The sequence below is a fragment of the Protopterus annectens genome, chromosome 8.part0 (genome assembly GCF_019279795.1).
Source record: "Protopterus annectens isolate FY-2018-M chromosome 8.part0, PAN1.0, whole genome shotgun sequence".
Taxonomy (NCBI): Eukaryota; Metazoa; Chordata; order Ceratodontiformes; family Protopteridae; genus Protopterus; species Protopterus annectens.
Window position 1 is genome coordinate 1,285,767,984 of NC_056741.1, and position 14,692 is coordinate 1,285,782,675.

The window sequence follows — 14,692 nt, forward strand, 5'->3', positions numbered from 1 at the left end:
CTGATCTCACCAGTGGTACCAGTGACCTCCGGTGTTGAACATTGTGCTCCCATGTTCGTGATGATGAGATCAAGTATGTTATCTCCTCTTGTGGGGATGGTGACTAGTTGTTCCATGGCATTTGAGTTTATGAATTCCAGGAACTTTTGGGCTAGGGTGTTTGGGCTTGAGTAGTGTTCCCAGTCTATATTAGGGTAATTGAAGTCACCTAGTATGATGGTGTTTGGTGATACATTTATCCCCTCTAGTGTTTTCAGGAAGGCCATGTGAGGTTCCTGAGTTTGTGAGGTGGCCTGTAACATGCTACAATTTGCAGAGCAGTCTTGCCTATGGTTAATTGCACCTGGATGGTCTCCGATGCATCTTGCCACCAGTCTTGAGGTGTGGGTGTCCTTGATGAATATGGATACCCCTCCTTTCTTGGTATTGTCCAGATTTTGGGGCGGAGCATGATATGAGGTAAAACCTGATAGCGGGGTGCTCTCAGGAGCCTTGAACCAGGTTTCTGTCACAGCACAGACATCGATGTTCTCCATACTGAGAAGGGCCTGCATTTTGAGATTTAGACTTCTGGCATTGAGCAGCATTACCCTTAGTTTTTCCTTTTTGTGTTCTAGGGTGGTAGGTTTAGAATTTGAGCCTTGCCTAAAAAGGCACTATTGCCAATATCCGAATCCCAGGGTGACAGGTGCAAGCCGTCCCTTGCGGCAAGCGTGGCTTGTCCAGCATGTCATCCCAGGCAGACAGACACTGGATCCCCTTTGAATGACACCAGTGTTTAAGCCAATTGTTAAAGCTGATCATCTTATCTCTGTATTGTGGCATCATTCTTGGTGAAGGTAGGATACTGCTCAAGGTCAGGGTCATACCTGTCTGGGCTACATAATCAGAGAGCTCCTCAATGTCTCTTTTCATGTAGTCTCAGGTCGTTTACACCAGCGTGGACAATGACTGAATCATATTTGTACCTGCTGTTGAGAGACCTGAGTGCTTGCTATGTGGCGGATTCTAGCGCCCGACAGGCAGCTTACTGTGACCTTCTCCTTACTCAGTCTGGTGGCGGGACGTCAGTGTGTCTGACTATGGAGTCACCAATGACTAGTGTGTCTGGCATTGTGTTTGGCCTTAAGGGCTGTGACTGTTTGACACTCTGACTGTGAGGTCTATGTGTTGCAGGTGTTGTGTTCTGAGGTGGTGGTTGTTTGGGTGTCTGCTTTGGTGGCCTCTGCTGTTTTGGTAGATTTTTGATCAGAGCCTCGAGTATGTCTTTGTGTGTTTATGTGTATGATTTGAGGTTGTAATGGTAATATGTGAGACTGGGTCTATAGTGTGTGTGGTAACCTTCTCCTCCTGACTGGTCTTGCCAGTCCTATGTTGAGAGAGCTCAGCCTCCAGTTTGGCCGTAGTTGCATCTCTGTATTTGTGTTTTGTGGGAGGAGGAGGGTTGTCCATGAGGCAATTGTAACATTGCCTCAATATTCCCAGGTTCACCAGCTGAGCAGGAGAGGACACTAGCAACTGATCCTCGACATGCTAGAAGGAATAGACAAAAACTTTTAAAAAGATTCGGGTGACCGAGAAATGGGGTTGCCTTTTTGGTACTATCTATGACAAGAGTGCCGTATCAAGGTAATAAGTATTGTAGGAGCAAGTGCTACGTTTAACAGATAGAGAATAGTCTACTTGGAGTCAAGTAGAGATGATCTTTTAATTATAGGATAAGCTGATTAGATCAGTAGTATAGTTCGAGGAAGGTAGTTTTAAGGGAAAATTTGAAGAGTGGACTTTAGGTAGCCGAATAGTTTAAACCTGCTTAACCGCGCTGCCCTAGTGTGCAACAGTAGCAACTCCGCTAAATTGGGCTGGAAAAGACAGGAAATGACCCAAATTGGCCAACAAACCACAAGTCACTGCCCTAAACCACTCCTCGAGGACAAATGAAGGAGTTATGGAAATGACCCTAGTGGCCAATAAAACTACAGTTTCAAGTCAGTAACCACCTCTCCGGGGCAGGGAAGCTGCTCAATGTTAGTCACTCCCACTGATAAACACAGAGACCCTCCTTCAGCCCAAGCAAAATGGCCTCACAGAAACTTTCAAACAGTTCAGGAACAGCAAGCCTGTAACTGAACTTTAACTCTCAGAAAAGTGGGAAAAAAGCAAGATTTTTTTTTTTTTTTTTGTTTTTTACAGAGATAGCAGAGGTTCACAAGTAATATCAAGTTATAACAGTGCAGCAAATGACCCACACAAGAGTGCTAGGTCAAGGACAGAAAATATGCAAGTTTTAAGAAAAAAACGATTTAAAATTAAGTGCAAACAGGAAATTCAGCAAACAGCTTTTGGTTGTGCTCTAAATACAGCTACTAATACAGAAATCAAGTTTAACAAGCCAGAAAATGCTCAAGCTAGGCAGCTATGCAGAAAAACGTAGCAAATAAACAGAGAAAAAATACTTAAAATCTCAAAAGTGGCTCCTTCTTCTCTCAGCGTTTTCCTCTTGGAGGGTGCTTCACCAACAGCCAACAAGCCTGAAAAGCAACTAGGTTTTAAGAGAGGAAGATGAAGGAGTTATGGAAATGACCCCTAGTGGCCAATAAAACTACAGTTTCAAGTCAGTAACCACCTCTCCGGGGGCAGGGAAGCTGCTCAATGTTAGTCACTCCCACTGATAAACACAGAGACCCTCCTTCAGCCCAAGCAAAATGGCCTCACAGAAACTTTCAAACAGTTCAGGAACAGCAAGCCTGTAACTGAACTTTTTAACTCTCAGAAAAGTGGGAAAAAGCAAGATTTTTTTTGTTTTGTTTTTACAGAGATAGCAGAGGTTCACAAGTAATATCAAGTTATAACAGTGCAGTAAATGACCCCACACAAGAGTGCTAGGTCAAGGACAGAAAATATGCAAGTTTTAAGAAAAAACGATTTAAAATTAAGTGCAAACAGGAAATTCAGCAAACAGCTTTTGGTTGTGCTCTAAATACAGCTACTAATACAGAAATCAAGTTTAACAAGCCAGAAAATGCTCAAGCTAGGCAGCTATGCAGAAAAACTTAGCAAATAAACAGAGAAAAATACTTAAAATCTCAAAAGTGGCTCCTTCTTCTCAGCGTTTTTTCCCTTGGAGGTGCTTCACCAACAGCCAACAAGCCTGAAAAGACAACTAGGTTTTAAGAGAGGAAGATGAAGGAGTTATGGAAATGACCCTAGTGGCCAATAAAACTACAGTTTCAAGTCAGTAACCACCTCTCCGGCGGGCAGGGAAGCTGCTCAATGTTAGTCACTCCCACTGATAAACACAGAGACCCTCCTTCAGCCCAAGCAAAAATGGCCTCACAGAAACTTTCAAACAGTTCAGGAACAGCAAGCCTGTAACTGAACTTTTTAACTCTCAGAAAAGTGGGAAAAAAGCAAGATTTTTTTTTTTTGTTTTTTACAGAGATAGCAGAGGTTCACAAGTAATATCAAGTTATAACAGTGCAGTAAATGACCCCACACAAGAGTGCTAGGTCAAGGACAGAAAATATGCAAGTTTTAAGAAAAAAACGATTTAAAATTAAGTGCAAACAGGAAATTCAGCAAACAGCTTTTGGTTGTTGCCATTACATCTGCTAGATGAATTTCAGAGATTCAAGTATTGTCTTCAAAACTTCCATACTTGATCTTTCACAAAGGGTAGAATGACTCAACGAACTAATGCCTCCTTCCTTCCCAAGGCGGTGTCAGAATTTAATATCAATCAATCCATTAATTTGCCAGTATTCTTCCCTAATTTTGCTAACAAGGGTGAATACATATTACATTTATTGGATGTTTACAGACACTTAAATTTTTTACCTGCATAGAACAAAAGACATCAGACAAACAGACCAGTTATTTGCTTCCGTTGCAGAATTGAAATTGGGCAAACTAGTTGCAAAAGTAACTTTAACCAGATGGCTAACTGCTTGTATTTAATTTATTTGTATCAAATTGGGTATTACATTTCCACAACCGGTACAAGCTCATTCAACTAAGTCCATGGCAACTTCTTCTGTTTTTCTTTCTTGAGCGTCCACTGACGATTTATGTGTAGCAGCAACTTGGGCTACTCCCCATACTTTTATTATTCATTACAAATTGGATCTGGTCTCCAGGGGTAGAACATCATTTGGTTCAGCAGTGCTCAGGAATATCTTTCCTTAGAGTCCACCAAGGATTATAGGTAGCTGGGGACTCTATCCCATCATTTGAGGATAAAATGAAAATTGACAACATCAGATAAAGAAGTTATGTACCAATGTTCCATCTGTACTGTTCATTTTCATTCTTCCTCATCTTCATGCCCACCAACACCCACTTTCTGTTCACAAAAGAAGAAAAAAAGAAGAATGAGCTGTTAGAGGGACATCATTGATATTGAGCTCCAGATATAGATTCTTCCTGTATTGAGCACATGCAATTTTACTTCTCGGTTTACTGTCATTTAACTGGATCGCACAACAGTGAATCACGGTTATGTCGAGGCAAAACCTTGAAACTAACAACAACGAATGACAATAAAATCGAAGTGTGGTGACTGTAAATGTTGACATCGACATTTTCGAACAGTCACCACACTTCCGGGGACACCATTACTGTGCCCCCCCACACCCCCTGCTACTTAAATATACTAACTCCAGGATCGCACTAAAGTGAGGGAAAGGGTACATTTCCCGATCCCCACTATAGTGCGAGCTGCATTGAAATGTCAGAACTGACAACAGCGAATGCTGTATTGCATTCGCTGTTGTCAGTTCTGACATTTTCTTTGTCGACTTAATGAGTTAGTTACAGCAAAATTCGAGATGTTGTCAATCGCACGAACTGCGATCGACAAAATGATAGTAAACCTACATCTCATATATTTATGCATGTTAAACATTTTTTTTCTGGTAAAATGTCAGCAAACAAGATCTGAGGTAACTTGGGGTTGGTGCATTATGGGTAAGGAAGAAGCTCAAGAGTTCTTGGTTACTACAAGCTTTGGTAATGGCCAAGACCGATCCGAGGATCGGATCTGAACCAGTCAGTTGAGGAAGAATGAAAGTGGATAACACAGATGGAACGTTATGGTAGGCACATAACTTCTTTTTATTTGTCTAATACTAACACTCGTTTGTATGCTGCACAGGTCTTCATTTCCATATATGTGTGTGAGTGTATAGATACGTACACGTATATTTTCATTTATTTAAAAACTTTTTTCACATCTTACACTTGACTGAAATTACAAGTATAGTGCATCTTCTCTTACTTCTATCTTTTGAACAATTGTTTACATTATTTTTGTTTTATATGATAAAGATTTAATGCAGCTTATTTTGCTTCTCATACATTTTCCTTTGAAAGAACAGTAACATTTTCTAAGTTTGTTGCAGTTTTCCTACTAGTCATCTTTGGCGATCCTGCTTAAGAAATTTAAGAATTCCAGAAATGAGAAATTCTATCAACAGTAGTGATTTTGTTCCGTTACTTATCCAGGGACACATTAGTTTTCTTTTTTTGTAACAGAAAATTAACCTGTGCACTAGCAAAAGCTACCTAAACACCTTCATTGTTCAACCTTAGCCTCCTGAGAAATCATCTAAACTAACCAGGGCTACCATCTCAGTTCTTCATTAGTCTAACTGTTCCCTTGACGTTTTCACTGGGCTGTCAATGAAAGGCAGGTTCTTCAGTTTCACCTAAGTCAGGAGTGCTGTAATACAGTACAGATGAATCCTGGACATGATCTTCCAGAATAATGTCCTGTAGTTGGTTACGACTGTTGTGCCAGTTCTTCAATTAAACCAGGTATGATGGAGGGGTTTATGGTCCACTTGCAGTCTTAGATTGGCAGAGGAGTTATGCATGGAGCTTTGCACTAGTCTGTTCCTAATCTCAAATATTAAAACTCAAGGTCTTCACACTTTCATTTAACATTTGTGAAGCTACAGATAATTGACCTTCACATTATAATACTTTTATTGTTAGTGGGGCACTGTGTAATATTAGTAGGCATAATTTATGCTTATTGGCACTTCAAGTTAGGACCCCCCCCATTTAAACATGAGAATTAGTACTTTCAGTACCTCATTTGCCCCTACAGTCTTGGCTGTGGTGCTGGAGATGATGCAGGTTAAGAATCTCTTTGCATTTCCCTACCTGTATGACTCTCTGCTGATGGACTCCAACCAGGCCATTTTGACTTTGGAGCTCTTATTGTCCCCGCCATGTGTGCAGTCATTGCGCATGTCCATCACATGGGAGAAGTCATACATTTTGACATTGCAGTTGTTAACTTCATTGGGATCATCCTGTACGTCATTCACTGTCAAGCCTTTTCTCCCTGCAGAGGTATTGGGAATGTGTCGTGGATATCCCCGCACTACACAGCTCAAGTGAAGGCTCTGTGGTGTAGAAGGATAAAGCCCAGAGTATGACCTAACCTCCTGGTTATAACTAGTGGTCTAGGCTGCGGAGAAGCTGACTAGGAAGGATGGGGAGTGAGTGACTGCCACCAGCTTGACATGTGGCAAGACTAAGACTTAGCAGGGTCTAGGTGAATTAGGGCATGGCATTAGGGTTAAGTTTGTCCCCCCCATAGGCAGTGTACAATGCTATAGCCATGGAATGTGCACATACAAGTCATCACACAGTAACAGGTCTGGTGTTATGTAATGTACACACACAAGAATGGCTCCTGGGATTGAAGTTTGCAACTGGGAAGGAAAAGCTTGGCAGCTGCTTGAATGATGCTGCTGAAGTTCATCAGGCAGTGGGGAGAAAAAGACCTAGGGGAAAGATGAGCAATGAAGATAACTCTTCATCTGTTTGGATGTGTAGACCTACGGTTTTTCCTATTCGCTTGTTTGCTACACATGAAACTAGTGTCATGGAAAGTGCTGATGTTCATCGTGTTTCACTGTTGCAGTCCTAACCAATGAGTTATCCGGCTCCCGGTAGCCCTCGATCGGCCAGAATACCAAAGGTAAGTAAATATGACATCATCTGTAAAGGTCGTCAGGACATCCGATACAAAGGGAGACAGCCAACGTCACTTCCTCAGTCTTCCTTGCCTCGGAGCGCGAAGCAGAAGCATTTCTTGCACAAGTGCCAGTCAGCAGATTACCTTTTTTGTATCCGATTACAAATTTAAAGTCAACTACAGCTAAGCACCACATTGGGGATCCTCTTTTGTTGCTTTAACGAATGTCAGAAAAGGTTAATAATTGTCTTACCTGTGGAAAGCAGATTCTCCATAGAGATTTTCATTTCCATTGTATTATTTGTTTAGGCCTTGACCACGACGTTCCTAACTGTGATCTCTGTGCCTCCTTTAATCCGCATACTATTCGTCGTCGGGCTAAGCTTTTAGCTAAACATTTTGGAGTTTGGCCTAAGTTTGTTGGTATGGTATCCGATGGTCTTCTGGCTTTGGATATCCCCAGGAAACATAAGGATAAGGGCCGCGACAGGCTTCTGAAGGTCAAGTCCTTGGATGATGTTAAGATGGTCATCAGTCATGCGGTAGCCAGTGAGGAGCCTTTGCAGCCCCTGCAGTCCGCGGATTTTCAACCGCAGGCCTTGGTTGAGACCATTTCAGAGTCCCCCACGCCTCCGGCCTCCATTTTGCCTTCTGACCTTTTGCCTGTTGCCTCTTCAGCTGTATCTGGAGCCACTAAGCTGACTTCGGTGTCCGAGGCCTCCGTTCATCATTCAGTCAGCAAGCTCATACCGACGACCTCTACTGCAACTTTGGCGGTTGCCAGGTGTCCCAAGTCCTTCTGACTTGCAGTTAAATTTTCCATTCGTAAGTCTGTGAAAAAGCAGGCTCAAGTTTCTTCTTGTTCCCCTCAATCCCAAATGGTTAAAATGGCTAATGACCTTTTGACTCTTATTACGGGTTCACAGCCTCCTCCTTCTAAAAGGGGTATGGATGTTTCTCCTGAGGCTTTGTCTTTTTCTGGTTCTGATTCTTCTAGCATTTCTGCTGATGAAGAGGAAGTTTCTCAGGCTTTTTCTCCTTTCGAGAATTCATATGCAGAGTAGTCCATCCCTTCTGCTTCTCCTCCAGAAGATTTCCCTTTTGGTGATGCTTTGAATACTCTCAGGGAGCATTTTAAATGGGAAAGTCAGGATTATCCCCAATCTAAGAAAAGGATTAGAGAGTTTTTGGATTTGCCTCAGCATAAGCCTCTGGCTATTCCCCCAGTGTTGGAAGTGGTTGATGATGTTTTTCTGGAAAATTCCTTGACTCCAAATTCGGTTCCTCCTGCTCCCAGCAAACCTGACAGGTACTATAGATTCCCTGATTCTCATCTGTTTCTTTTCAGGAATCCATTGGCTGATCCAGAGGTTATTTATTAAGGCCACTGTTACAAAAAATCCTGTTCCTTCTGACAGGGAATCTAGGAACCTAGATAGGTGGGGTGAAAAAGTTTATACCTCTGCCGCTTTTGTTATTAGGTCTACTAATTGTCTTTTACATATGCTGAAGTACCAGCAGCACACCTTGGAGGCTATTAAGTCTAGAATAGCAAGTGTGCCTCTTCTGGTAGAGAATAAGGATATGCAGGATTTGCTGAACTCTGCCAGTCTTGTCAATAAACATTCTTTACATTGTGGTTTTGACATTCTAGAAGCATCCTGCAGGGCTACAGCTACTGGATCTGTTATTAGAAGGCATGCTTGGCTCAGGGAACAGCCCCTTCCAGAGCCTATCAAGGCTAAGCTTTTAGATGTACCTTTGCATAAGGACAATCTTTTTGGCAGCAAAGTAGAGGAAGTGCTCAAGAAGATGGAGGATGAGGCCAAGTCTATGCAAACTGTTAAGGATTTTCTGCAAGTTCAACCTCCTCGCTTTAGCAGGAATTACCCTTCTAAGAGTTGGATGTTTCCTGATTCCAGCAGACAGAACCTTTCTAGGGGGCAGGTGGCTACCCCTCAAAGGTCTAAGCATTGGCAGGCTTCCACTTCCAAGGCGGGAAGTTCTAAGCCTGCATCTTAATCAAAACACACTCAATTACTTTATCCAACTTCTGCCTGTTCTTGCCTGCCTGGAGAGTCCTTTAGGGGGAAGGTTGGCCTTTTTTGCAAATGTCTGGGCCACTTTCACGGATGACAAATGGGTACTCAGCACTGTAACCCTAGGGCACAAGTTTTCCTTCCACACCTTTCTAGTTCCCAAAGGATTCCCGGATGCTCCTCCAAACCAAAGGACAGAAGTAGAAAAACAAATTTTGTCTCTGTTTCATCTGGGAGCAATAGAATCAGTTCCTGCTCAGCAGGTAGGCCAGGGTTTCTATTCCAGACTATTCCTAGTTCTAAAAATAGAAGGCACCTGGCGTCCTCTCCTAGATCTATGCATTCTGAACTCTTTCTTGGTAATTCCAAAGTTCAAAATGCTCACTCTGCATCAGTTGCTGCCAATGTTAGAAAAGGATTCCTGGCTGGTAACTTTGGATCTCAAAGAAGCTTATCTGCACATCCCTATCAGAGAAAGTTGCAGGCATTTCCTTCGTTTCAGGGTGGGCAAGCAACATTATCAATTCTCTGCGCTGCCCTTTTGCTTATCTACTGCTCCCAGAGTTTTCACAAAGTGTCTGGCTCCAGTCATTGGTTTTTGCAGGCAGAAGAAACTTCAGATTTATCCATACTTGGACGACTGTCTAATTCAAGCAAATTCTCAGGAACAGCTGTTAAAGGATCTAGAATTTGTAAAGACTTTTCTCTCTTCCCTGGGTTACACTCTCAATGAAGAAAAATCAAAAATGGTACCATCCAAAGAGATAACATTCCTGGGATCGAGTCTGAACACAGCCGTCCAGATGATACATCTCACCCACTAGAAGCGGACCTTTCAGTTTACTTCAAGGACTTGGCAAGCCTGTCCCAGTTCCCTGCAAGGAAATACCTGCAAGCTCTGGGATACATGGCCTCTTGCATTCTCATGATTCCATGTGCAAGACTGCATATGAGGAAATTGCAATGGTACCTCAAGAACATTTGGTGTCAACACACACAGGACCTGGATGTGATGATTCCTCTGCTTCCATGTCTGCAGACAGAGTTTCTATGGCGGGCACCAGCCTGTCTACAAAACAAAGGCATGCCTTTTCGACCACCTCCTGCCACTCAAGTTCTGACCACACACGCATCGGACTACACCTGGGGAGCACACCTGGATGGCAGATGCATGCAGGGACGTTGGAATGCCCAGCAGATGCACCTGCACATAAATCTAAAGGAGTTGATAGCAGTTCAGCAGGCCTAAATAGCTTTCAAGAATCTTCTTTCTCCAGGGACCCTGCTCGTCAGAACAGACAACACCACAGTCATGTGGTACATCAACAAGCAGGGAGGGACTCATTCTTACCCCCTGTGCAGGCAGAGCATGAATCTCTGGTCTGTAGCAGTATCCCTGGGCCTGCATCTCCTAGCTCACTTTCTTCCAGGAGGGTTCAATGTTTTGGCAGACTAGTTGAGTAGACAAACCCTGGATCCTCACGAGTGGCAGCTGAACAGAGCAGTCTTTTACAGCATCATTCAGTGTTGGGGCACTCCTTAGGTGGATCTTTTCTCCTCCCCAGACAACCATCTTCTTCCTCTTTTTTACACCAGACAGCATCTCAGCAGAGCCTGAAAAGTGGATGCTCTGTCCTTCCCTTGGACGCTGCTGTCAGTTTATGCCTTCTCTCCTCTTCCTCTTCTTCCCAGAGTATTATTGAAGATCAGGGACGAATGACCAAGGACTGTTCTCATAGCTCCGGACTGGCCCAGACAGCATTGGTATCCACTGCTTCGCAGTCTCTCCCAATTTCCTCCTTGGCATCTTCCTCTGAAGCTAGATCTTTTGGTTCAGGAAGGGGGAAGTATTCTACATCCTCATCTTCAGTCTCTCCATTTGGCAGCCTGGCTCATTGTATGACTCCTTCCTTTTCTTCCCTTTTCCAGCAGGTGGTTGACATGCTGAGGGAGGCCGGGAGGCCTAGCACTAGGAATTCCTACGCTGGCAAATGGGAAAGATTCTCTCATTGGATGCAGGCTAGAGGGGAATCTTCTTCTCAGCCTACTCTTCCTCTGATCCTGGAATACTTGACTGAATTGCTTCAGGGTGATCTTTCTCTTTCCTCTATCAAGATACATGCTTCCGACATTTCTGCCCATTGTTCTTTTGGGCAACCCATTTTCTCTCATCCCCTGATGAAAATGTTTCTTTGAGGTGCTTGCAACTTAAAACCTCCCAGACGGGCACCTACTCCAGCCTGAGATCTTAATGTTGTTCTAGAGAAACTCACTCTTCCTCCTTTTGAGCCAGCTGCCACTGCAGATTTAAAATTTCTCTCTTGGAAGAGTGCCTTCCTCTTGGCTATAACTTCAGCAAGGAGGGTTTCAGAGCTGCAAACTTTGATGGCTGTGGAGCCTTTTCTTATTTTCCATGCAGATAGAGTCTTTCTGAGAACCAACCCCTCCTTTATGCCTAAGGAGGTTTCTAGCCTGACTCTTAATCAGTCCATACACCTTCCTACCTTCTTTCCTAATCCTGGAAATAGAGGTGAAAGGATCCTACATTCTCTTGATGTGCACAGACATCTCAGGTTTTACCTAGACAGACTAAAGACCTTCGGAAATCAGCACAGTTATTGGTCAGTTTTGCCCCTGGAGCCCAAACCATTTCTAAATGGATTGCACATTGTGTTACTTTTTGTTATTCCTTTTATGGTAAGGTTCCTCCTCAAGGGGTTAGGACCCACTCAACTAGAGCAGCTTCCACTTCTGCAGCATTTTTAAGGGGTATCCCTACTAAAGACATTTTGGAGGCTGCCACATGGTCTTACTGTTCACACTTTCATAAAGCATTATAATTTGCCTGTGTTTTCCAGAGCCAGGGCAGGGTTTGCCACTGCTGTTCTGCAGGGCATTATCTCCAATCCTTGGTTCTATTGGTTCCTCCTCCCTTTTCTCTGGGCTTTAGTAATCAACCCATTGGTTAGGACTGCAACAGTGAAACACGATGAACATAGTACAGTTGTGTACACTTACCATAAATGTAGATGTTCGAGTGTATTCACTGTTGAGGTCCTGGTTTCCCTCCCTCCTTCCCCTTTTTGGTCCTCTCCTATTCTCTTTTCCTAAGGTACAGGCTAAATTTGGTATTATTTGCCAAAGTTGCTTTTGGTTTAAGCCTTGTTTTCTGGGAGCTTCTGACTGTTATGGCAAGAAAGACTGAGGAAGTGACATCGGCTGCCTCCCTTTGTATCGGATGTCCTGACGTCCTTTACAACCGACGACAGCCAATGTCATATTTACTTACCTTTGTTATTCTGGCCAATCGAGGGCTACCGGGAGCCGGATAATCCATTGGTTAGGACTGCAACAGTGAATGCACTCGAACATCTACATTTATGGTAAGTGTACACAACTGTACTTTGCCAGAGGTTCATGTCATCACTCTGTTTTGAATCTCCTCTTAGTTTTGGGATTATGCTGCCTTTTTTTAGAATTACTTTTTTTTTCGTATATTAAGGTCTGATTTTCTCTCTTTCTTCTATCTAGTTTGCATCAGATCATCATTTTGTTTTTTAATTAGTTATTTTATTTTTGTTTATTATTTAACAAGAGGGCTGGTCTGTGGGCATCTTTCATATGAAAGTCTTGTCTTTTGCTTGGATAAGCCAAAGCATGGTAACAGTAAATAACTGTTGAGTTCATACAGTCTTGAATGTGAAGCAGGTGCAGTTTGGGTAACCTCTACTATTTAGTTATTGGGGTATTAGGAACTGGGCAAGTGAGGAACGATTAAAGTATTAAGGGACTAAAGACTTCAGTTTGAAACCTGGAATGTGCTTCATAACAAATATATATGTCTTCGACAGAGTAAAAATAGATAAAGAAGTTTGCTAATACATGCTAACTAATTAATGAATGACTGTTTTACAGTGACATTTTCTTTTCTTGAATTGCAGCCTGGCAGGTATGCAGGTAATTCAGACTGGAAAGGGCCAATGCCAGACTGTAGATCTGATGTGCAGATTACTTCTGTGCCTTCTACCTCTTCCACCTCTTCTTCATCATTGTCACCATCAGTGTCTTCATCTTTGTCCTCTGCAACCGCAAGCACTGAGGCAGCCAAACCCCAGGGCAGTTCAACTGACACCCCTGAGAAGAAAGATGGGTCTGTGAAAAAAGTCAAAGTGAGACCCCCACCTCTGAAGAGGACATTTGATTCTGTGGACAAGTGAGTGATATCTTTGCTCATACTGGCTGCTATTGCTTGAGTGGTTGTGATAAGAGACAGAAACTCTAAAAATACAGAAGCATAGGAGAGTAGTAAATGATGAATTATCACTTATTCAGTGTAGTCTATGTTCAACATTAAAGTACATATTTTTTAGAAGAATGAGTAAATGAGTTCTGAAACACAAAGCAAATCAGAAGCGTTGAAAGCTGGGTAGGGAAGAATAAGTAGTTTCTGAGGAAATGGAGAATTAGCATTAAAACAATAAATCTCTAAAGAGGTAAACAGGCAGTACGATGCAGAGAATGTCAGGACAATGTAGTGAATATCAGGAGAATGCAGAGAATGTTGTAGTAAGCAGTGAAAGAAAAGAAGAATGCTGAATTTGTGAGAGGGATTTGTGTTTATGGAAAGTGGTTCCAAATGAGCAGAAACATGGTAAGATAATGGAAGATGCTAGGCAGTCTTTCAGAAGAATGGAAAAGAAGTTTTGTTTGTGGTTGTGGGGGGTGGGGGGAGTAGTTATGTGAAAAAAGTATGGTATTGCATAGTTAGATGTAGAAAGGAGAAAGGGCATTGACCAAGAGTGTGAGGAAAAGAAAGGTGGGCTGTAATGTATGGTGCACTAACAAAATATGGGTAATAAGCTGAAAGTATTGAGACAGGCAAGTAGCTCGGTGCTGCATGTTTGGGTTATTGTATTTATATGAGTTATCTGAGTTGGGGAAATTGAAGAAGGAAATGAATGGGAAAATGTAAGGAAAGGGTTAGATGGAGGGACATTGTAATGGAATGTCCAGTGACTGGGAAAGAGTGTGTGAATAGTAAATGAAGTGGTAGGAAAATAATGGGAGTTGTGGAGGAGAAAGCAAAGTCAGGTGAACTGTGCAAAAGTAGCAGTGGGCAGTAAACTAGATGTTTAGATGAATATGTTGAGAAATGGAAAAAGTAAGAAGATGAATTGACATTGAAGTATGGTAAGGTAAAAGGTTAGCTGTGAAAGAAGGAGGTGAAAATGGGGCATTAAGATGAGTTCATGACATCTAGTTTGTGAATCTTGTTCTGTATTTATTTAAGTGGTTGTTGCCACATTATTCTGCTCCATTTTTCCATGTCTGTCATGGCCTGTCTGTACTTGCCAAGCAACTTCTTTGTTTTGTCATGTGTACAGGTTTACTTTTTTTTTTTTTTTTTAACTTCTCCAGAGATTGGGCATTACCTCTTGTGTTCACTACATTTAGCAGCGGTGTGTCGGTGTCTTAACTGATTTCCCTGCCCTTATTTCCTTTACTTAGCAGGGTCCTGTCTGACGTGGATTTTGAGGAGCGTTTTGCAGAGCTGCCTGAATTCAAGCCAGAGGAAGTTCTTCCCTCCCCAACCCTACAGTCTTTAGCCACATCACCTCGTGCCATCCTGGGCAGTTACAGAAAGAAGCGTAAGAATTCAACTGGT

The 14,692-nt window shown here is 42.6% G+C and overlaps 1 protein-coding gene across 1 annotated transcript in view; it reads left to right on the forward strand.

The window, feature by feature from the left end:
- CIC (capicua transcriptional repressor) overlaps positions 1-14,692 on the forward strand; it is a 1,784,113-nt gene that overhangs the window by 1,696,275 nt on the left and 73,146 nt on the right. The window contains exons 17-18 of the mRNA XM_044080802.1: positions 12,969-13,240; positions 14,536-14,690. Coding sequence (XP_043936737.1) covers positions 12,969-13,240; positions 14,536-14,690 — 427 coding nt within the window. The remainder of the gene's footprint in view (positions 1-12,968; positions 13,241-14,535; positions 14,691-14,692) is intronic.